The sequence below is a fragment of the Paramormyrops kingsleyae genome, chromosome 18, assembly GCF_048594095.1.
Source record: "Paramormyrops kingsleyae isolate MSU_618 chromosome 18, PKINGS_0.4, whole genome shotgun sequence".
Classification (NCBI taxonomy): domain Eukaryota; kingdom Metazoa; phylum Chordata; class Actinopteri; order Osteoglossiformes; family Mormyridae; genus Paramormyrops; species Paramormyrops kingsleyae.
Window position 1 is genome coordinate 17,971,907 of NC_132814.1, and position 24,706 is coordinate 17,996,612.

The 24,706-nt window shown below is 46.5% G+C and overlaps 1 protein-coding gene across 11 annotated transcripts in view; it reads right to left on the minus strand.

Annotated features, from left to right (window-relative positions):
- Positions 1-24,706, minus strand: part of arhgap32b (Rho GTPase activating protein 32b) — a 102,275-nt gene that overhangs the window by 5,333 nt on the left and 72,236 nt on the right. For 4 of the 11 annotated variants that reach the window (XM_072702153.1, XM_072702148.1, XM_072702152.1 and 1 more), the window contains 14 exons: positions 24,383-24,464; positions 22,751-22,801; positions 22,255-22,329; positions 13,200-13,349; positions 7,106-7,208; positions 5,087-5,231; positions 4,340-4,422; positions 3,846-3,953; positions 3,309-3,454; positions 3,004-3,205; positions 2,482-2,627; positions 2,312-2,386; positions 1,026-1,838; positions 97-740 (listed from right to left, as the gene is read on the minus strand). In XM_072702153.1, coding sequence (XP_072558254.1) covers positions 97-740; positions 1,026-1,838; positions 2,312-2,386; positions 2,482-2,627; positions 3,004-3,205; positions 3,309-3,454; positions 3,846-3,953; positions 4,340-4,422; positions 5,087-5,231; positions 7,106-7,208; positions 13,200-13,349; positions 22,255-22,329; positions 22,751-22,801; positions 24,383-24,464 — 2,823 coding nt within the window. The other 7 variants (XM_072702150.1, XM_072702149.1, XM_072702151.1 and 4 more) reach the window with 7 other exon arrangements.

Consider the following 24,706-nt stretch of genomic DNA (forward strand, 5'->3'; position numbering starts at 1 on the left):
CTAAAAACAGGACAGAGACAAGGGTTCTTAGATCAATCTGAGAAGGGATACCCCCTCAAACTGCAAGTGCATGCTTCCCATTTCCCAATTACTCACCTCCATATGTGGCATGGCTCCCAAATCATTGTTAGTGGTGGTAGTAGAGGTGGTGGTGGTGGATGGGCTGATGCTGGTGCTGGCAGTAGTGGTGCTAGAATAGCTGGTCACAGGTACTTGGCCCAGGGCAGACTGCTGCCTTTCTGGACTTTTTTGAGATAGAGATGTTTGAGGGGCTTGGGGGGTGGCAGGAGAGGTAACCTTGACAGACTCTGTTAAGGAGTCACTCATGGTGACAGGCGCACTGTCATTCTCCTGGTTAGCGCTGGATGCTGCAGGTGGCCAGGTACTGCTGGATTTGGTAAGGTGCAAACTAGCCACTAGTGCTTGGCTCTCGGCAGGTGATGCAGCCGAAGGAGGGGAAGAGAAGGTTGGCATCGGGGAAGCGTCCCTATCCGTCACCAGTTCAGGGGTTGCTGGGGGTGGGAGGGGAGGCGGTGGTGGCCACTCCAGGGTATCAAGGGGGGACATAGGTGTCGGGGGCCCCGAGGGCCGTCTCTGGGTGAAAAAGCTGGCTTGTTGGGCAGACTCGGCTAGGGCCAGGGCGAGCATGCGGGCGGCGTTCTTTGGAGGGGGAGGCGGTGGGAGAAGGGACACTGAACTTACAGGGGCGGGGGCCTGTGAAGAATCCATAGCTACGGCTCCTGGGGAGGGACAAAACAGAAAGGACCATAAGCTGGGGTTAACACATGGGAAAGTAAGCTGATTTTTAAGAGCAGAAGGAGCAGGAAGGATTAGGGACGAGTGTGTTGTTACCCTGAGTTCCCCTGAAAAACAGACGCTCATCTCCCCCCGTTTCACAGAAACACATTACAAAGGCTAAGGTGTCAAGAGTATGAAACCACAGAGGAAGATTAACCCTCTTAAGAGTGTTCCGGCATATCAGGAAGCAAGCCCATGTGACATGCATGATGGCAGTATGCTGGTACCTGCTGTCCATTGACCTTGCTGCGTTGGAGGGCAGACGGGCCCGGTGGGTCCGGAAGCTTCTGTGCATTCTTTGATGTGGTCTCTGTTCTCAGGGACCTTCCCGAGCAGCTCCGGCAGGCTGCCTTCACTTGGGGCAGCCTCGTTGGTCTTTAGAAGCATGGCAATCATGTCGGGTGGGGGGACCAGAGAGCCCTGGGGAGCCTGGGCGGGGGAAGGGGGCTGGGGACCATCTGTCTTGGGGGTTTGGTTTGGAGTGGATGCCGCTACGGGCTCAGGGACAGCCAAAGGGGGCAGCTTGATGCTCTTCTGCGACGTTTTAGGGGAGAAGGCCTGCACCACTTTTTCAGCGAGGATGGCGGTGGCATGCTTCTTGCTCTCTGCTTGAGCCCCCAGAGCTGGACTGAAGTCGGGAGACGCTAAGAAAGGGGTCGAGGCTTTCTCTGGGGAGGGGGAGACCGGTTCTGAGAAGCTGGCCAATGGGCTTATCCTTAGACCGCCGGCCTCCCCCACCAGGTCTGGGGAGGGAAATGACGGCTCACCAAGGGGTAGACTACACTGGAAGGACATGGGGTCGAAGTCCAGAGAGGCCACACCGATGTCGGGGGGGCTGAGGTCCACGTCCTCGGCAGAACGTGGAGGCGAGATGAGGGCCGGCACACAGATGGGGCCCTCATCGCCGTCGCTGTCCCCCTGGCCCAGGTTGTCATACGAGTTGCAGTGGTGCCGCCCGTCCAGCAGGTCTCCATTGAAAGAGGCGGACAGGGCGTCACTGCTGGAGCGAGGTCTGCGGGGGCGGTACACCTTCGACTCGCCTGAGGAAAATGAGTCCCAGTAATCGTTAAAAAAAATATAGACTAGAAATGTATATATACCACCACAATGAATCCGAATATTTAGCAATCACAAGAAATTCAGCGTGATGGCCTCCTTTTAGAGATGTGTATGGGGTGGGGCTGGCCCCAGCTGAAAGCTGATTGGCTGCCAGGGTGCTCCATCCCCTGTCACTCACCTATTCAGAACATATCATTGGCTATTGATAAAGCTGGACCCTCAATGTAAATTCTGGCCCCTTTTATGCCCATAAATGCCCTTGTTTCCTTCCTTCAAATTTAAAGGAAATGATAAAATGTGAATCAGCCTATCAGAATAGGCGTAGTAATGGTGGGTGGGATTTAGAATGCAAAGACACGCCTACAGACACACCCACCAGGTCCACAAGACAATTTTAACTAGAGTCATGACAATGTTTTCGGATAAAAAGTAGGAAAAAGAAAAGTAACATTACCTTCCACATTGTGCAGTGAGGTGAGAGACTCTTCACTTTTGGCGGAGCGTAGAGTCCCTGTATCTCCTCTGCCTCCTGGAGAAGGCGTGAAGAGGATGAGTAAAATCAGGAGTGATGTTCTGAACCTGGGGGTTGGAGGTGTTCTGACGGACGAGGATGGGGGGCCTCACCTGCAAGCGCCATGGCCTTCAGCTCATTGGGCTCGCTGGGGTTGCGCTGCAGCTTGCGTTTGGCCATAGAGGAAGACTTCCCCAGGCTGAAGAAGGACCGCCAGCTGCCCACTGGGGACTTCTTTGATTTGATAGGGGGCCTCTTCCTATAGTAGTGGGGAGGAACGTTGCCAAAGGCAGAAAGTGCTCTCTCAGAAGCATGGATCACTGTGCCCCACCGCCGCATGAAACCACAGCTCCCTGGAACAGCAGCAGCGCTGGCAGGTTGCGACATGCTCTCGATCCACCAGGGCACTTAAAGCACTCGGCGCAACTAATTGCTACACTGGCTGGCTCGGTTTGGTCGCCGCTCTCCCATCGCTGCGGCTGAGCAAATTGTAGCAAAACTGGAAAACCTCAGGGCACACGAGCACCACAGCCTGCCAGGCTCGGGTCAAATCCACTCATTTACTGGACGTTATTTACCCCTTGACTAACAGTCAACGGCCACGGCTTTCACTGTCTGAACGAGGCGGGACTCACCTCTCGGTGGGAAACTCGATGACTGTATGGAACTTGCCCTGAAGGGCGGCAGGACCCTCCCCCACCTCGATGTATTTGCTATCAGCGGTGACGGGGGAGTTTATCTGGGCCTGGGTGCGTGCCTGGGCCTCCTCGAGAGTCAGCAGCTTGGTGGAGGGCGAGGACACCAGCAGGGACTTGGGCCGGGATAGAGAATTATGGCCTGAGAGACACGGTTGGAGATGAGGTGACGCTCGAGTCGTAGGTTTTCATTAAAAGGATGATATGGTCCATAAGCTAGTCTGAGAGAAGGTTCCCCGACGTACCGGCACCCTCTCGGATCAGCGAGCTGAGCTTGGGGCTAAAGAGCACGTCCACGTGGTTGAGGATGAATTCCACGACCACGGACTGGATGCGCACCTCCATGAAGGCCGCCGTGCCGCTGAAGCAGGCCGACTCAATCTGCTTGGACCTGAGTGAGGAACATGTAGGCCAAAGGGTCAGCAGACAACAAACCATATGTTGGCCTAAACAGCAATCATGTTAGACAGGCAGGCAGGCAGGCAGGCAGACAGACAGGCAGGCAGACAGACAGACAGACAGACCGGCAGGTAGACAGACAGACAGACCTTATTTATCCCCCCGAGGGACAATAAGTTGTCATGGTAGCCAGACACATTTAAACAAACAAATAAAATAAAAAATAAAAACTAACATTATAAACCAATACAATCATTTAAAAACAACAAAATACTGACATAGGATACTGCAACAGTTGGGGGGGGGGGGGGAGGGGGGCGGGGAAGACTCAAGAAGGTTCTCCTAAGAATCAAATGTTTTAATACGGCAAAGGATTCATTCACCTGAGAAGGTTGGGCGCCCAAACGATGGCTAGATTTTTGATGTGCATGTTGGTGACATAGCTGAATGTTGCCAGGTGGGACAAATGCCTCATGAGGAACTCAAGGGTTCTGGGAGACAGAAAAATGATGGCATCATGCTTTACATATTAAATTATTCTGCTTTGAAACCCATAAGTAACAAGCTGAAAAAAAATAAAATCACTGTTAATACACTTTCGTACCAGCAGGGGGAGATGGATCACTACATTTCATATATTACAAACTGACTGTAGCGTCATTTGCCACCTATTGACAGAAATCCAGTTTATATTCATTAAATTAATTTTTGTAAATATGCTCTTTAGATGAGCCATAATGTAAATGGCAATGTACTAAACAATGAGAGTTATACCTTTGGTCCACAACATGGGAAGAACAGAAACTATCCTGTACCAATAGTATACGTTTGCACATTTCCTGCCAGCCTGTAGGTGGCAGCGACGAGCATGCCTGACCTGTAATGTGGAGGCGGCAGCTGTTGGATGACATCATGGATCTTGATGAGCCGCTCCTCATCGGTGGCTGCTGACACGGCCTCCTGCCGAGAGCAAGCGTGGCGGATCAGCACTCAGGAATTCGTCAGTGTTTACCTCTCGCTAACGCCGGGTCAGAGGGGCGAGCCGGTATCTCAGGAGTTACTGTGACATGCCCTTGCTGAGTTAAGAGGACAGGGTGTGGTACATGCACCCCCCCCCCTTTCTGTACATATCAGTAAACATCAACCCACCCCCCAACCCTCTCATAATGGTCTCACCCCAAATTTAGGGGGGGAAACAAACATTTGGTACAGTCTCTCAGCATGTACTGATCCTGGAAAAAAAACAGGTGAACGTACAAGGCTACACAGACATGGTATTTTAAGAAATTTGCATGCTGACTCACTAGCGGAAACCAAGTGTGTGAGCGTGATGTATGGTGAATTTCTTCTCCGGGACTAGAGGATGGCCAGCTTGTGGGGGGGGAAATGTCGACGATAGGAGTGGGCAAATATGTGCCTCTTCTGCAAACAAGCTCTTATGGGGATTCACTGCTGTTATATTTGACTTTACATTAAGCAAGATGTTGTGGTAAGCCATGCTACCATCAGGGGAATGTCTTCTCATAGAAGTAGCCATTACCTGCTTCTAAGGGAACAAGTAATGTTTCATGTGTCCTACCCCCTGCCATCCCAGACCCAATCCGCATCCGGGGGCGGGGCTTACCGAGAACTTCTCATAAAGCTGGTAGGTGAGCAGTGGGTTGGGTAGCTCGCGGAAGTAGAGCTTACAGAGGGAGCCCACGCAGTGGATGTCCTGAATATACACGTCCTTGGTCAGGTCAGGGATCTGCTCAGAGTCAAACTCGTGCCTGGGGGGGGGGGGGGGGGGGGGGGGCAATGTTTCCATTACTCCATTAAACAAGGGCCAAGATGCCAAGATATCGTCTTCATGTACCTGATACTGCACTTTCCCTGCAGCTAACAGCATTCATGCTACTAGATTATATAATTTACTCATTTCATTTAATGTAAAGAAAATGAGTAAACAAACTGACAAAGGGTGTTTTCTGTCACCTAATCCAAAGTCCTAGACAAACCCTGTTGGCATTAGCACGTCGTTTTAAAAACGGTGCACAATAATAAGAGATATTTAACGCCACACATTTTGCAGTCGGTTCATTGTTGGGTTAAAATTAGCCGTGGAATGTTAACCCAAGTGAAATGTCACCTGAAACGTCAGAGGACAAAAAACAAACCCGGTTTGAAATTCCAGACGTTCGTGTTGGGGCTATATGAGCAAGTCTCAGCCTGTCAAGAGATTCCTGCTAGCGGGGAGACCCTCATGGAGTTAATTTACATCCAACGTCCACGAGCCGTGGATGGTCGTGTGAGTAGAGCAAGCCGGTTGACATTCACACAAACTGCGTTGTTGTCCAAGACGCCAGAAGCGTAACGTAAACAGGGGCTGCTCGACCTGCATGTTCACTTGAATGTTCTCACCAGCAGTGAGAACATTCAAAAGCTGTCGTCCTTCAGTCTGCCAGATGAGACTGAATCCTAAACCGTTCCCACACGCACCAGCCGTCACCCCAATAGTCTTCAGTGAGCCCCCGCTCTGCTTAGAGCTGTCCCAGGTCCAAGTTGGTCAAATTTCACTGCCTCCAAGCTTGTGAAACTGCTGGCTTTAAACCAAAATAATATCCCAAGGAGTTCACAAGCACGCAGAGTGACCTGTGTACAAGTGTAACTATTTATCATAGCTATTCCTGCAACGTTTTGGGGGGAAAGTTTTTTTAAAGAATGCCAAAACACATTAGGACGAACAACAGAGTTATGTACCCTAAAGCTGTTCAAGTTGTAAACTTTAATCATATATTTAATAGATATTTAATTTAACTTCTCATCATAATTTTTCAAGTTGGCCCAAATACAGGAAATATTTTCATGACGAATTACTTGGACAAATTTCAACCATGAATTTCTATTCCAACTGCTACACTCCTGGGACAGAATTCTGAAGAATCCTTCACGTTCAACAAACGTTTTGGCGTAAAAGGAAAAGCATTGTGAGCTCCTGGATTATGAAGAAGGATTCGAACAAGGATGTTTGTCAAACTGACCAAAACGAGTCATGCAGAAAGATGAGCAATGCGGACAGGGTGATAGACGAACTCCAACAGTTCAAATAAATATACGTTTGACTCACAACAGTCATGGTCGCCTGATGTTTCCAATTATGTGCTTTTTGATTGTTCAATGATTTCAACCATCTCTGTCTTTACTGTGTCATGAATTCATTAGAGGAGCGCATATCATGTAAATATTTGTTCCTCGGTAGTCTTTGTAGAGTCAACATGAACAGTATGTGCACTCTGGTATTCCAGAGCTTTCTTTGTTCAGTTGCTTATTTCATAAGAGGTCACATGAGTGCCACATAAAGCCATGAATGGCGTGCGATTAATAAGCAGGTCTTTCTCTTGGGTCTGCACCGAGGGACATATTTAATGCGAAGGATGATTAGGCTTCATGTGTCACCAACTCCTTTTCAAATCCCCAAAAGTCTGTTTTACAGTCTGTCAATTTTCCATCCATCCTCTTGTGCACTGTCAGGTGGGTCCAGTGAACCTGATTTACAGCCCATTGCAGTAAAGGTTGATTGAGGACAAAAAGTTTGAAATAACTGCCAAACACTGGCTGATGAGAAAGATCTACTGTCATGGAAGGAAGAGGGGATTTCTCTCACCGAAGTTTCTGTATGTTCGAGGCGATTCCGGACAAGCGGTACATGCCGTCCACCACCCCATGCTTCTCGATGAACTCGGTGCAGCTCTTGAGTACCTGGGGAACTGCAGAAAAAGACAAGTGATGTCAGTTGACAAGCTATTAAAGAAGGCTCTCGACTTGTCCTGGAGGTCTGCGACATCTAGCTGGGCCTCTTGCTGCAGGGATCTTAATTAAATGGTAACAAACAGGCTGCATGATTCACGCAAGTCAACTCGCATTAAACTAAGTCCTTTAGGGGAGATAGTTCTTAGCTTGTGTTTAACCGAAACATGGTTCAAAAGTACCTTTAAGGCTTGATACTAGTAATAATATGCTAATGATATACAGTTAGCATTCTTGCTTTGTTGGAAGATGTTGTGTAGCTCTTGCTCCTAAACTGATTACACTTGTAACCTGGGCATTCACTGGAAGCTCAGCCTAGCTGTACCTGGGCATTCACTGGAAGCTCAGCCTAGCTGTACCTGGGCATTCACTGGAAGCTCAGCCTTGTCGACTTATTCCTAGTCGACTCCTTGACAGCCATATGTTTGTAATGTGTTATTTGCCTCAGTTGTACACTGCTTTGGACAAGTGTCTGCTAACTAAAAAGAAGTGTAAAAGAATGGAAACACATCAATTAAATTACATTCCGTGGTTGCTCTGTATGGTTGCTTTGTGGCCTAGGCCATTGTCCAGGACCAATTATACCCCATGATGGAAATGATTCCCCCGATTTTCCTGTTTTTCAAGATGCTAAATCCCTTTAAACAAATGCTAAATGCTAAACAAATTCAAGGTTTCATGACATCACGAGGAAGTCAAATGCCTTCCATGGCCTCTCCAATCACCATATCTCATCATAACTGAAAACTTCTGGAGCACAGAGTAGATTTCCATCGCCTCAAAGAACTGAACTTTTTCTTTTTTCTTGAAGAATGGTCCGATGTCCCACTATAGATGATTCAGGACTTGTATGACAGCATTCCAAGGAAGACTGAAGAGCACTACAGGCAAAAGTTGGCCCTGAAAATATTATTAGGTGTTCGTTATGTTGTCCACCTCCTGCATGTTTTTTTATCTGAATATTGGTTCAGAGCATAACTGTTTAAATAAAATCATGAATTAATTTTAAGGACTTAAAACAAATCACGACTTGTCATGATTCAATCACTTAAGAACTTGCACTAATTCAGTTGCACAGAACAGAAAAATTCTACCGATCGCCCAGTGTGTGTTTGGCCATAATGTGATTTGAATCCTGTAATTAACACCTGTGCTTAATTAGGAGCTAAAATGAAAGTACCAGTAAGAACCAGGTACCACCAGGCATCATCAAAAGGTATAGCGACTTACAGGCAAGACACCCTCCCAGTTCCACTGTGCTTAATTTGGATCGAGAGTCCTTCCCTCATGATTTATGACATACAAGATTAATGACATACAAGACGATTAATCTTGTATCTAAACATGATCAGATAAGTTGGCTGCCAGAAGATGTGATCTGACACACACATGCATGATCTGACTGAACTTGAACGGTACCTTGCAGAAGTGTTCAGTGCCCAATAAAAGTCTCCCGTAATTGGTTGCTAGGCAGCACCAGCTGAGAACGCCGCTAGCTGGACATTTATTGATGCTGTTCGTCACGGCAGCTTTTTGAACACGGCTTATTACCATGACACTGGGCTCATAAAATGCAACCCGGGCCTGCGTCTGCACCGGTAACCCAAAGGCGCAAACCCACAGACAACAAAAATAGGAAGAGCTGCATGGATATAGCAGTTTCACTACATTCCTGCCAAAGGATGGGGGGGGGGGGGTCTGTAAGAAAGAGGCCCCCTTTGAAAAAAAAATAAACACCCACACTGACATTTTAAAGAACCACAGAATGGGGGGGGGGGGAATGGACTATGTCTCAAGGACAGCGCAGAAGCTACAGCTGGAAAAGGAGTCTACCTAGTCACCTAACCTATTTGTCTTAAGATGAAACTGGCTTTGAGAATAAAACGAGGAAAACACTTAAAAATTACTGGCCAAAAAAAAAAAATCCCACAAAAACAGAAACACGACCATGTGTTGCTATTTACGTGTATTAACGTGGAAATCCCTCTCAGGAAATTCCACAACAGACGTTACTGCCAGCTGTACTCCTTTAGATGGGGTTTGACCCACAAAACTCCATAATCTGCTATATTTATGACTGTTCCCTGCTGTCATGTTTGCGCCACGCAGCCCCAATCCACCCACACAGGGGCCACGCGTCCAAACATCTCACGGAATCGTTAAACCTCGGGAAAGGCAGGTTCTGTGCTTCTCATTGTGTGTGTTTTTTCTGGATGGAGTGAAATCTCATGCGACGCAACTACATCTGCTCAGATCCGTTCCCCGGCGCTTCCGGAATGTTCCTCCAAAGCACCCGGGTGGTAAATCAGGCCCTATGAGCCCACTGGCCTATTAACAAATCACAGCTACCAGCATTACTGTTTACTCTGTGATGGTCAATGGCACAACGAAGTGACTTTCCCCAAAATAAATCATGTGACCGCAACAGGGCTCTGTGGCATCCTGTTTGTCCTCTAAACACGTACTACATGGAGGGACGAGAGCAAAAAAGCCCTATTGTCCTCAGTGTCATTACGGTAATAAACATGGTCACTCAACATAACATCTCACAAAAATGGAACATATTTATTGTTTGACTTCTTATATTGCACTTGTCTTGCAGTGTCTTGCCCTGCACTGCAAAGCTGTTTGTCAAGCATTTGCACCGCTGTTTATCCGATCCCCGTGTCATCTGTCCTCCACCTGTCCCCCACCCTGCAACTGTGGCACAAGAATTTCACCATGTTTCTTGGAACTCACGCAACAAACACCAAACCAACCAGTAATTGGTGTAAAACCTGTGTAAAAATAAATAAATAAAACAAACACAATGGACAAAATTTTGACTTAACTGATCACAGAGGGTGATAACTTCTGAAGAAGCTGCCCAACAACATTGTTGCCCCTGCAAGCCCCTGGAAAGGGGGGGGGGCAGTTTGCAACTTAGAGAAGATTTACAGGTTGAATAAAACTGCCTAAGCAGAGCCAAAACGTCTCGAGTCATTGGAGGAGAAAGATAGCTCACTAACCATTCCAGATGACCTCTGGACACTAAGCTCGTTCGTTACCGTGGCAACGATCCACAAGAAGGACAGCCAGCTCTAACTTAGATAGCTGGGTCGGGGGGGGGGGGGGGGGGGGTTATCCTAGTGTTCTGGGCTACTAGGCTAGGACTCCTTCTGGGCCTATGTGGCAAGCCTGCCGGCGAGCGAAACAACCCTGGCTACCGGCTCCGACCAGTGTTAATTTTCTCGATAAAAACGAATACTTGTCAACATTTCTCGACAGTACAGAACAAAAACTAAATAAAAAGGCACCTTTAATGACACAAACTAAGACTAATGTTTTTATCATCTTTACACATGACACGGTCCACCAAACAAATAAGAGTATGAATGCGGTGCTGCAATTTTAAAAACTTGTATGCACACTTGTAATTGGATAACACTTGTTTTGGGCACCATTAGGAAATCATCGCATCAGGCAGAATCCTGGTCCATTTCTGTTACGTGTTTGTCTTACCTCTCGTTGCCGCCCTTGTGTGATTCACTCCAGCTGCCTCATTTTGCTCCCTCGTTATTCCTTGTACTAAAATGCTGCCCAGTCCAGGCATTAACATCGATCCTGCTTGTGGCCTGTCCCGTATGTAGGGTTCCCTGCCCCTGGTTTTGATCCCCCGTGATCCAGGGTTGCCAAATCTCACGCATCTGGCTTGACACGCTTTCTGACTCTCATGCTCACGCAAGAAATCTTTGAGAATCTCAGGCCAGCCAGTTGACCAAATGTGGCAACTCTGCCATGATCCTGTTCCTTTCTGTCTGTTGACCCCATATCCTGCTCTTGCGTCCTTTGTCCCTTATTGCTTTATAGTCTGATACTTGATGTTTTTGAAAGTTGAAAAGTATTTTTTTGACACTAAATTTTGGTTTTATTTATATTTAATGATAAAAAAATCATATAAAGCTATCTTGTAAAGAATAGCAATATTTCGCATTATAACAGTTAAATTTGTCCCTAAAGACTGCATACTCAAACCTAATGGCATGCTATAATGACAGGTTTACAGATGTTTTCTTCAGGAATCTAGAATGTATAGAGGTAAACTAATCTATGTACGTGCATGTGACTAAACCTGTTAGTTTCATTTGATAGCATGTACTGTAATTTCCGTTGACTAAAACTAAACTAAAAAAAAATCCAAAAAAAAAAATCAGATGACTAAAATATGACTAAAACTAAGTTGCATTTTCGTCAAAGGACTAAGACAAACTGAATCAAAATATGCTGTCAAAAATAGCCCTGGCTCCAACAACAGCCAATCACACGCCATGCAGCTCTGAGGCTAATATGAATGGCAACCAAACCGTTTTAGCCAAAGTAGGATAAAACAGCTTACAATCAATCAACAAATATACTTACAGTACTTTGGATGGGGCAGTAACTGACAGAGGGACAAGTAAATCATCTGAACTGAACAGCATCATTGCCACTTTGACAATAAAAAATGAAAAAGTCATCTTTAAAAATGCTTAAATTTATCACTGCTATAAAATGCTGGAAGGACTCAAGAGACGCATTTTAAATTCCTAACGCAGCGGCGGGGGGGGGGGGGGGGGGGGGGGGGCTTGGGGTGTGTGTGTGATCAGAATGGCACATAAATGGGAGACGGGAGTGAGAGTTGACCCTGCAGTGGAAGAAGCCTTTGAACTGGTCTCACTTTGAAGACCTCCTCTCATGATTACACTATACTGGGTGAACTGGTGCAACTGATTAGAGTAGCGGTTCTGGGATCGGTGAGCCGGTTCTTAAAAATTACCTGAGTAAGCCAGATATCAACCAGTGCCAACCTGAACACCAGTGTCACTGCAACATTCCTACTACAACCACGACATCCTATCCTAACCCTCAACTTATGCATAAACCAACTGTTGAATGTACAAACTGTTCATAATCAAACTGAATCTTAAAAAACATTTCCTCATTTCCAGTTCCATCGTCACATCCAATAACTGCTTGACACACGGCTGTCACGATAACTCCTGTCCACCTCCTAAATAACATATCCAAGCAACCCTACTAACCTTTTCCATCATTTTAGTCATTAACAGTTATAAATATGTTCTCAAAAGTAATGGTACCTCTGTCCCCAGTAATACATTTCTGTTGTATATTGTGGTCCCAAACAAACAATGAACTGATGTAACGCTTTTTCCAGTCCTTTGGTGCATCTCCTTTAGAGATACTAGAAGCACTGTAGAATGTAGAATGCTGACCGGGTGTCCACAGTAATTGGTGGCCTTATACTTGTGCCTTGAAATGCTCATTCGGTCCACTCACGGTTCACCGCTCGTCTTCCCGGATTCGCTCTGCCACTTAACAGTAGGATGCCTGAAGTGTTTACTGCCGTTTTCATCTTTGGTAGCTAAGTTCGCTCCCATTTTCCTTTGATTTTTAGACCCTGCCTGCAATGCACAAGTGCTGATTTCGCATCAAAGGATTCTTATATATTTGATATTGCCTGTGGACAACACGTGTGTGTCGAGTGCTTCCCCCCCCCCCCCATGTTTCTCACTACTTTTCAGAAGTATTAAGAAGTCCACTCCCACAGAAACGAAAAGGATGAAAAGACATCCTCATCAGTACAGCGGTGAGTGTCGCTGCCTGTCATATGGGAGACCGGGGTTCGGTTCCCCGACAAAGAAAAGGCCCTTAACATCCCCTCCCCCCATAAACACATATATACACACACACACACACACAGGAGCCCCAATGAATGGGTTGACCCTGTATTCAGACCTCAAGTTTTGCTCTGAAATGTGTGTGTACTTCTCAAAAGAGAAGAGCATGATGGGATATAGGAAAAGAAGCATTACAATGTATCTGTGCTTGTGCATATGGCAAAAAAAGGCAAAACAAATGATAAAGGCCCAGCATGTTGGACGATGGGGGGGGGGGATCCGTATCAGTCTCACCGTCATGGCCCGAGTTGAGTAGGTGCTCGCCCAGGTCGCAGCCAAACACCCTCTCCCGGAGGATCCCACGTTGCTTCAGCTTCTGCTTGGTGGGCCGGGACTTCATGAAGGTGCGGAGGAACGTGATCAGCTTCCCGTGCTTCTTGGATACTACCAGGGAGAAGACGACATGTTACATCACCAGCGAGGCCATTGCCGTCATGTCTCCAGCTTAGCGGCAACTGCAAACTAAAGGGACCAATGAGTTAGAATGTTTTATCTCAACCCAATCATTTAGGACACCCAGACAGTCCACAGCTGGGAGGGAGCAAAAATGTGGACTATCTGGGTGGTCCCTGAGGACTGAGTTGAGAAATACTGAGTTAGAGTTAGAAGTAATTCCAGTGAAGTGCTCTTCAGAGGTAACAGTCTCAGCATTTTAACCTGCATTTTCTGCTACAACCTCGAGTTTAACTCCTACAATACAAACCTGCCAACACCTGTAGACAGACTTTGACAGGCAGGGAACTGAGCGCACAAGAGACAGGTAAAATATGAATTAGATCATCCAGCTGTGACAATCGACACAGTAAGAAGTGAACGACCGAACCGACTGACACAAAAGAGGAGGCTTCTTAACCAGAAAATGCAGCTGGAAGGCCATTTTGCAGGCAAAATGACGAACCAGCTAGCAAAAGTACCTTTTTTCAAAAGAGGAAAATTGTCCTTTTGAATAGGAATTTCATAAACCCTTCATAAGGTACTGTAGCCCATGACACTGAGAAGAGTCTCCACAGAGATGTGAAAGCATCTCTGGATTTTTGAGGGATCCAGACCGTGCCCCCCACTCACAAACCCGCTATTCAGTTTTATGACAACCATTTACTGTACGAATACAAAATCCCATATGCTAAAAAGAGACCCCATTCAAAGTACATCAACTCTGATCCACTATAAGAAAACCCCCAAAAATAAGTAGCACATTTACTTAAAGTGACAGATCAGCTGTGTAGGGTCATAGCCTTAAAAACACAAGCGACCAGGATCAAGCAGGCACCTCTGGGCTTGTGACAGAAATATTACCCGCAGACACCGCAGGCCGGCCAGAGCTTGCAAAATGTCGGGTGTTCGCTTTCAAACTGGCTCATGACCACAAGATACCTTACAACAAATACTCGACTGGCAAAGATGGTGTTTGAAAAGTGACCAAACGGAACCCACTCAATTTGCAAAAGGGGAAACTATAACCAGGGGCAATTCTGGGATTCTTTAAGGTCAGGGGGCATATGAAGAGCCATAATTCATACAGATGCACCAACCTCATTAATTAGCCAATAATATGTTTTGAATCCGTGAGTGACAGGTGAGCGGGCCAATCAGTATCCAGCTGGGGCTGGTGACACTGTAGCTCTGCCCCCTTAAACATCCAACAGCTACGTGATGAGAGGTTGGGGTCCACCTCAGGATTCTGCGCAAAAAGGCCGCAGGGAGCTACAGAGCAGAAAACGGAGACTCTTAAAGAAGCAGTGAGGCCGTCAAATAGTCCCTCAGATGTTCTGACGGCTTCCGTGCTGCTTCTCCTCAAAGCTGGGGGGGGGGGTTGGGGCTGAAAGACACATAGTCATGCAAATTGAATCCAGCAGCCTCGCCCTAGAATTTGCATGTGGAGCCCTTGGCCACGGTGAAGGAAAACGGTGCAGGGAGATGGGTGAAGGGCGAGTGAGACATTCTAACAGCCTGAGGCAGAATAACCACCACCGGCGATTCGGCGTACGGTTCCAGGGAAAAGGCCTGAGACGACAAAAAAAACAAATCCCTGGCAGTAGCCAATGGGATTTACGCGTGGTGACACATATTCAAACACGGTGAATCATAGGAATTATTCCAATCTCCAGAGCACATGATCACAGCCACGCACAAGCTTGCCATGCATTATAATTTTAGTTCTTAAGAAAATGAAGACCGATGCTGTGACACGTAGCCACCGGCTCTCTCACCCTCGCATGCCATCCTGCTGAAAAGATAGCTGTCATTTACGTCCAAACTGCCTTCATTATACGGATGCAAACTGTCAGCTGGCAGCCTACAATGGGAATGAGTAAAACCGTAAACAAAACTCTCTGCCTCGGACTCTGGTTAAAATACCGACGACCCAGGCTAATGACATCACAAGCTCTCCCGCTCCCCTCTTCCTGTTTTTTTTTCCCTTCTTCATTTCAGGAGTGAGATGGGTAGCTTTGCATCTGGGAAGCGACATGTGAAAATCTGGAAAAGCAGAATTCCCTCCCCTTTTGGACGAGGAGACCCCCCCCCCCACCCCCAGATCATGACAGCTGCTGCTGGAAAGCGAAAGGGTGCAAAATCCCGGCCAAAACAAAGTAATGACCTGGGACCCGGAGCTTTTACAGCGCTGGCGATGATGACCGCGGCGCGTCGCATAGCCCGGACTGAAGTCATAGCAGAGCTTCAAAAATAATTGCAAACATCCCCCCCCCCCACACCCGGCGCTGCCAGGTTGACCTCATGCCATCTCCAGGAACTTGTCAAGCCAATCCATGAAGATAAGCTTCAGAAGGCAACGCCGATATGTCTGCCTGTCAGAGTCAACATTTGTCGACGCTTCCTGTTAACAACGTACATTCCGAAAAAAATGAAGGACAATCCCATCAACTTGGGACTTGCACTATGTCTGGTGAACTTCAAGGATGTCCCAAAAACGAATCCTAAACATTACTGATACTGTCCATAAAGACAGGCCTTTGTCACAGACAGTTTATGGCTGCTGTAGCAGTCACCACTGGCACGGTTAACCATATTTATCTCTCACATGAATGAATTTCCTCAAACCAGAGCAAGCTGGGACCTCACTGCAATCAAGAGCCGCATGACAACATTTGTATAAAAGACTTGACTTTCATGTAAATTGTATTATTCGCCATGTTTCAGTGCCAGAACTAAAGATATCGGGCCAAAGATTTCAGAGATGCTGCGTTACACGCAGCGTAATCCAGGCCAGGAGGGTGACAGAGATACAGCTTTGTGATACAGCACATGTGAGATTAAAAGTGCAGAATGCATCATTGTTCCAGGGTGATCAGCGATGAGGAAGAGTATCAGGAATAAACTCCCTATTTGGGGAGACAATGTGTTTAACTGTTCGACAAAGTGTTAGAGGTCAGCCCAGACACACCAGCTGCTATTTCTGTGCATAGAAACCATACTAATACCTTTGCTCAAAATTAATCGCAATGTATTACCATGTGCAAAACATTTTTTCTTTATACATTAAATTTTCAGATACAAATAACTTAACATGCACCAAGGGGTTCATACCAACAAAACAATATTTCTTTGCATATAGTGAGGTTATAAGACACCCCCATCCAACCCCCCAAAACTCCTAGATAAAAGGAAAATCTTCCAGAAAAATGACTGTATAGATATAAATAAGGTTGAAACATTATGCTGAATATAGAAAAAAAAACCAGTCCCTTTGGCTGGATCCATTTAAAATACCACTTTTAACCAAAACATCTCTCACAAACCAACCACTGCTACTAAAAAAAGAAGGGGGGGGGGGGGGGGTTCTGTGTAGATTTCAGGCTCAAATCATTCTGGTGTAAAATCAAAGACACGTAAACCTGGAGGAAGACTAACGGGGCGGACATTTGTAATTACAGATACATCAGTACAGGATTCAGTCAGAAGATAAGAGACTGGTGGTCTATAGCATGATTGCATCTCGGGATCGTATTGCTGAATGTCTGCCCCAGGTCCGTCATCACCCAGAGGCTCCGTTAAAAGTGCAAACCTAGATTTAATGGCCATTTTATTAGTATAAAAATCTCCTGCTTTGTAAAAATATTGCCCCCAGAAGCTAAAATATTTTCAAGACATGAATCAATCCGGCGCACATAGTTAGATAATGGTGTTTTAAAACCGATTTTATAGCTGCAGAGACTTAAAATTTTTATAGACCTTTTCTTTATGATGCTCACCATTGGTAACCCCCTCAAACACATTTAGCACCGATCCAAAAAACATGAAAACATTATAAAGTCATCTGGAAAAACTCCTGTAACAAACGCCGACACCATAAGCAGTCTTTCTCCAAGTCGATGTTTTCAATTCAGCTCTCAATAGTCATCGCACTCGCCAGCCAAACCATGACTTTCCAGCAAGAGGTTTCCACTGGGTATAGTTACCAGCAGGAGTAAAAAAGCCTGGGGAGGTGCACATTTCCCCCCCCTTTCCAATCACCGACAGCTTGGCAGACCTTCCACTATTCTGCTAAATGTCTTAGCAGAAAAATACAACGAATTAATTTATAACTGATATGCCGAAACGTCAAGTCAGCTAATAAACTGTCCATAAAAAACGAATTACTGAGTTTCCAAAGTCACGGGAATAAAATAAACAAAACACCGCGGACTTCACCGGCAGAGAGGAGTAACTCTGCATATGTATGCCTAAATCAGGACTATTAATGCGGGACACATCTGCGGTGTCATTATTTGCTTCCTGGTCAGTAGGTCTATTACTACATTACACAGCTCAAACTTCACATAAGATACACTTCGATAACCTTTAGGGATGCATTTTACGGAGGTACCGAAACACTGTGTGTCATTTTGCTCTCAGGACAGTCATTTTCAATCCTTTATGGAACTAACTCTAAAAAATATAAAAGGCACAATCTCACTACCGCTGATATCCGCCACTGCAGCATAAACCGCACACATTTTATTTAGGCTACTACTTAATTAATCTATACACTATACCCTGTTGCATGTCACTAGAAGTAAGTTGCCACGACAAATCCCTTGTAATTGTGCGCTCACGTGGCCAATAATACCCCGTAACGCCGACTCGACACTGAAAAGATTATTTTTTACCTTAAGTCGCCGCACACTTCGCGATTCCCCGTCGCCGCAGACAATCGACTTCCTTATAACACGGGCGGTCGCTATATCGACTTTTACCATGCACACCGATCCAGGAACCCCGAAGGCACGAAACTCCCTGCAAATAAGCTAGACAAGCTCCAAAGTCATACTGAAAAATATCCGAGAGAAAAAAATAATTACAGTATAATTTGAGAGCGATCGGGGGGGACGCCTGCTTTACAAACGGCGCTGCTGATGTTTATAATGCTTCACATCGGGATTGTCTCTCCCTCCCTGGGCGAAAGTCCAGCCCCTTGGTGTCGGTTTACACCAGTGAAGGAGGCACCGCACCGCACCTCGCCCCCCCCCCTCGACTCCCGGTCATGGAGTTCAGGGGGTGGGAAGGTCACAGTGGAAGCGGATCAAACTTATTTAGGTGTGAATGAGCAGGGAAACCTGTATGACGGACAGTCCCCGCTTACGGGTAACAGGATCCAAACTCTCAGACTCTCACGCTCAAGCAAGAAATCTTACGGCAAATCTAGTAGCTATATTATTCCATTACAAACCTAAAATTAGCTACACCGAAAGCGTTGGGGTAGTTTGCAAACCCTACAGATTATTTATAAGGTGATAAAACACGTTACATACATGTAAATACGTGGCAGGCTTGTCTCGAATTGAAAATCTCAGTTGACCAAAGTTGGCAACCCTGCATATAAATATAATCATAATCGCAGCACGTACCGGCAGTTAATCTGTCTTTAACCTGTCAGTTTCTTGGGTTGTAGCGTCAATTATAAAGTGGGGTAATTGTTAAGGTAATTGTTTGGCAGAGTTTGTAATCAATGTGGAGGTTCAATCTTTGGCTGAGTGCAGTTCTCTTTGGGTGTATTGCATTGCCTTTGGCCAAAACAGTAGCCAATTAATAAATAACCTGGCTCTTAAATTTATTTTATTTATGCAACCCACTCGTACTCCATGTACGCCAAAGCTGCTTATGTTAGGGAGGGAAATACTATTACACCTGAAAAAACACGGTGTCATTTTTGAATTTCTGCCCGGTGCAATGAACCGGACCGATGCAGCGTTTATAGCTGCCCGTGCTTGTGTTAGTCGGAGTGCCGGGTTATCCGATGTCACCCCCCGCCGTAAACCCTGTACGACCACCGTCGGCGACTCCCCCGCGAAATTCGCTTTCCACGCAAGCCAGACAACGCGGTTCAGACGTTTACTTACTATGTGCAAGGGGATAACTGGGTGAGAATTGCGGGGGTTGAGGTCTCCACCCATGTAAGGGTGTCCAAGGGATTGTATTCACTGGTTTTGATTATCGGGGGGGGGGGGGGGGGGGGGGGGTTACAACCCCGTATCCCCCCATAATTTACACCCATGTGTACTATCCCTGTGCTGTGTTTTACGCTATAAACACTATATGTTCATCTGCCCAATACGTACTTGCTGCAGTGTGCACCCTGAAATAAAATAACCCCCCCCCGTCCCCCCGGGGGTTAATAAAATTTATCTTAACCCAACTGTCTATTTCACATGATTTCTCATTCACTTCCTTGACAGCTCCAACACTGATGCCAGCCTTTCAATATTAACAGGGAAATATTTCTAAAATAATATACAACAAAAAAATCGTCACTGGGCCCCGTTCGGGTGGGAAAAAGAAAAGAAAAAAATAGTAAAAAAACTGAAGATGGGGGGGGGGCGGTGGTGGTGTTTAACATCACAGCCTAGCCTACATCCATTTCTTTACAATGTCGATGACTGTCACCAGCTGAAGAATGATGTTTAAAATAACTTCACCCCAAGCCCGTCACTTGGCACCGTGCCCCATGTAAGTCATGCGTGCCAACCATTGTGCTCAGAGCTGTCCTGGCCCAAAAAAGGACGCTCTGTTTACTATGAGAAGCGGATTCTGACGCAAGGCATCTCCCTATTCAATGAGACCTAACACAGAACTGTCAATGCACTTGGACAACAGACAATGTTCTGGCTGTGTGACGGCAACACAGCGGGAGAAAACTTCAAGCGTAATATACAAATTACTATGATTTTCATGTTTCACTTTATTAGAAAATACATTATACTTGTTTTACATATCAAATGTCCTTGTGACACTCCATGCTAAGTTTTAATGGCCTACCTTTGTGCTATATATATGAATAAAAGTATAAAATGTTTTGCAAAGAGACCGTAAGACGAGGTTACAACAACTTAGTTATCCTAAATGTATCCTCCAAACTTCAGACCAAGTTTGGCCAAATTTCAGTGTAAATGTTGCTATGATTTTAATATTTCATTTAATTAGCAGATGCTCCCATTCCAAAACAACAGACCTTTTTGAGAAAGCAGAAGCATCCCATCCCTGGAGAAACTGGGTGTTAAGGCCCTTGCTCAAGGGTCCAGTGGTGAAATCTCTGTGCTGACCCCGGGATTTGACCTAGCAACATGGCGATCACAGGTAGAGCATCCTAATCCACAGGGCCACACCCACCTGGGGCTCCATAACCCTGCCAACCCGTCCCGATCACCCCCCAAACGAATCCAGTACCAGGTTCCTGTGCTTTGTGTGAATGTCGCCTGCTCACAGACGGCTGGGAACGAGATAGCGACCAGTGGCGCTGTCCCTGGGAAAGCAGGCCGGCATTACAGGCCGCCCCCCTCACGCCGTCTCGCTCCCACGGGCTCCCAGCTGCTCTGGCACACTCACAGACAGCTGCCTTGGGTCCTCGGGACAGGAAAGGACCCCGCCTGAGGACACCGCCTTCAACAGGCACACGAGTGGCCACCACATCTGCACAAACACCTGTTAGCGTGACTTTAGGGGAAAAATAAATACCAACAGTTTCTCACACATAAAAGGTTCTTTGGGAAAGGGGGGGAAAAAAACCTTTTAATGGCATGTTAAAAATTCAGCTGCTGGTGCCCAGTTCATAAACAACTGTATTAAGCTATATTTATTTATTTTTTTAAACCTGATGAACTTACAGCTTATGGTAAGGGCTTTTAAAATGGGCATTAAATTGTCAGGTTCAGTACAGATTATTTTATTTATACTCTGGCATAATTCTTCAAGTTGGTATGTTTGAAAAGATCAGGAGATAAGGAGGGAAGCAAGTCAACCTTACAAGCTCTGTGAGGTGAGTGAGTGCGAGCAGGAGTGACAACGGAGTTATATTAGGGAGTGGATCAGCAGGTATGCACTATTTTGGCCACAGTGGAGAAAATGTAGCTCAATTCATCCGAGGAGAATTGAAATACTAAGAGGACCAGAAGTGAATAAATTAGGTGTGTTTTATGCTTTAACCCATCTTCATCTTCTGAAAAGCCCAGCAAAGATAACAAAATTCCACACATTTAAAAAAATATATAGGACCGGTTTAAAGGAGGGGGCAGCTTGTGTTGAGCCTGATGAGAATTCACCGTTAAAGATGGTTCCGGAAGGAGCAGGAGGTGAGTCTTCATGCCACGGCCAACAATGAGGAGGCAAGGGAAGTGTTCGACTTCTGCCTTTGGGGGGGCTGGTTGAGGACCCCCACTGTCATGAGGTGACCCACCCCCCCCGCAAACCATTCCACTACACTGCTTTGGTTAAGACGAAGATGATCATGGGATAAAGCGTCAGTATAAGAAAAAAAATCTTGACTATCATACGCCAGGATGGTACAGAATTATACTTTTAAGATTACACTGCTTTAGGTTCAGCTCAGAAGTCTGACATTGTTGTAAAAACATTACTTTTTTTTTTTTTGCAGACGCTTTTATTGAAAAAGGCATACATTTCTCGAAGAAAACGGGGCCAACCAGACCCTGGAGTAACTGGACGTTAAGGGCCTTGCTCAAGGGCCCAATGGTGAAATCACTCTGCCAACTCTGGGATTTGAACCGGCGGCCTTCTAATCACAGACATAGTGCCCTAACTGGCTGAGCCAGACCGCACCCATAGTACCATTGGTTAGATATGATCTCATTGCTAAACAAATTTAAGAACTATCAACAAAAACCATATTAAACATTAAAATCGAATGATGCAGGTGCTCTCCTGAAAGAGCAGAGCATTTGTGGTCAATTCCAAAGCTACAGGCGTTTGTTAGGACGGCGGCGACGGGGTGCGTTAGTGCTGAGGGTTAGTGCTACGTTAGGTTAGCGCACAAAAGCAAAAAGGAAGATTCGTCTACCTGAGTTGGGCCTGTAGTGGTTTAGAGGGTCAGGCACCCAAACACTATCCTGCTTTACGTTCTCCATCTCCAAGTCTGCGTGCGGGCAGGGCAGGGCGGGACAGGGCGGGGCGTGCGGTCCGGGATGGGACACGAGAAAGGGAGGGAGAGAAGCGTTTCATTCAGTCAGCCAGCCAGTCAGCGCCACGGGGACGGCAGCTGTGTGCCCGTCGTTCACAGCGCTAGCTGGCTAAGTCACGCCAGAGCGCAGGGAGAACAAGCGTCTACTGTCGATACAGCCAAGATTTAAGTGTTTCAAAAGCATGGAGCTACTATCTTTTGTTCGACTAACTCACTGTTAAATTCTGGTTTGATATAGCCATTTCTGCTGCAGTGCTAACTTAACAACCACGTTTGTACTGGAATTGGCAGGTTATAGGGGCGGGGAAGAAGGTTCCGGAATGTAGGACAGGATGTCAGGTGCCTGTGGAAAAGCGTGAGGTATACCAGCACGTACAGGGCGGGAAGAAGCTCCAGGAGGCGGGCCGCAGACCAGAGCTGGGAGATGCTGGGGCGGGGAGGGGACACAGCGAAATAACAGCATTAAACATGCAAGGGACAGAGGATCCGAGCTCATGACATCCTGTACAGCCGCCCACCCACGCCCCCAAGAGGACAGCGCAGGCAAAGAGCCACTGGGCATGCAGGCAGGAGGACAGCGACACTGGGAGTTAACAATAAGGCCCCCCTTGGGCACACAGACTGAGTTTGTTCATTCCCTACATTCTCATCTTGTTCTATGTACTCACTTTTCTTATCCCACAACACCCCCCCCCCCCCCCCCCCCATCCCAGTGTTTTGGTCAAACAGCAGAAGCGGCGTTAGCGACCCGGCGGACGGACGCCGATGATTCACCCTCTCGGACTGGCTGCACATCATCTGATAAAAGGCACGTGTCCACGGAGGAATTAAAAAACGAGAGCAGTCATAGCATGTGGCAAGTCCAAAAAACATGATGTCAGGCGGCCGCTGCGAGCCCTGACGCCATCGTATCCAAGGAAAAGTTCATGGAAAAACAAGAATGACCATATTTTAGGGCTGGGTAAGAAAAAGAAATAAAAAAAAAAGTATCCGTTCACATCCGTTGACTCATTTTAGCTATTAATTTTTTTTCCCCACTCTTCTAATTTGTCAGTCGTGATGTGTACTGCGGCAGTGAAAATTTCCCGGAAAAAGAAATCCAGTGAGAACCGGCCTGGTTTTTAAATGGGGATTCCATGCATAATCCGCAGACTAAATGTGAGGATTATACAGCTATGGTACTTAAAACGTGGCTGGGGTCTGAGCTGTAATCAGGAACGTTCCGGATAAAAAACGTCCGGGAAAAACGGTAGCTAGTTTCTGCTGGCATTTGGTTAGATGAACATCCCCATACGATTTCAGAAGCTCACCTCTGGGGGCAAGACCAAAACAGACGTGTATTCAGGGGCGGGGCCACAGGTCATAGTCCCCAGCTGAAAGCTGATTGGCCCCCGGAGTGCACCTTCTCCTGTCACTCAGCAATTCAAAACATATGATTGGCTAACAAGATTGGCCCCTCAGTATGAATCACGGTCCCTCTTATGCCTCCGACCTATCCTAGAAACGCCCCTGGATGCGCATTTTACCTCTAAGATGGAGAGGATTAGCAGCAGATGAAATAACATAGTGACAGCTACTTTTCTGCCTCCCAAACAAACCATCCTGCCTCACACAACGGCCTCTCCACATTTTCATGCGAGTCACTCTCAGAAAGCACCAAAGGCCAGCCAGGACTTGGTCCCATATTTCGACACTGCTCACTCAGCCTGTGATTCACGGCAGGAAGGCTACAGGAGGTCATGGAGACACCGTAAGCGCCTGGCCACGAGCCGCTGGCACATCGCCGTACCAAAACTTGAGGACATTGCCTCAGTCCTCACTCCCCCACCCATGTCACTACAGCAAAACCACACTTGTAAGCCATTTCATCGATATGCTGGGCAAGTTCAAATCCACATCAAAACAGGACTTCTAACAGATCTACAGCTTCCAGATGACGTCCGTGCCAGTTAGAGACTCCATTTTGCATCTCTAGGTCATTCAGATGCTCAGATGTGGTTGACTATACCTGGTTTGGGCATGGAGCCGGTGACAGAGTGGGGAACTTTGTCGTTTATCAGCTCCACACACTCACTGGGAAAGAAACCGACCTGTGGAGAGGAAAGGAAAGAAAAGTCAAACAACAGCGTTGCATATTCACAGAAATAATCTCGGAAATACAACCAACCTTCAAAGAGGGTTTTTGGCCACCAGAACTTCTATAATGCAAATAAGTGGATACTGAACATGCAGAAATGAGATGAGAAGTGCTACCATTGTGTGATTTGCTCTTTCTGGACCTGTGACATTACCGTAGGTATTTTGGGAAGGAAATGAGAAATCTCGCATAAAC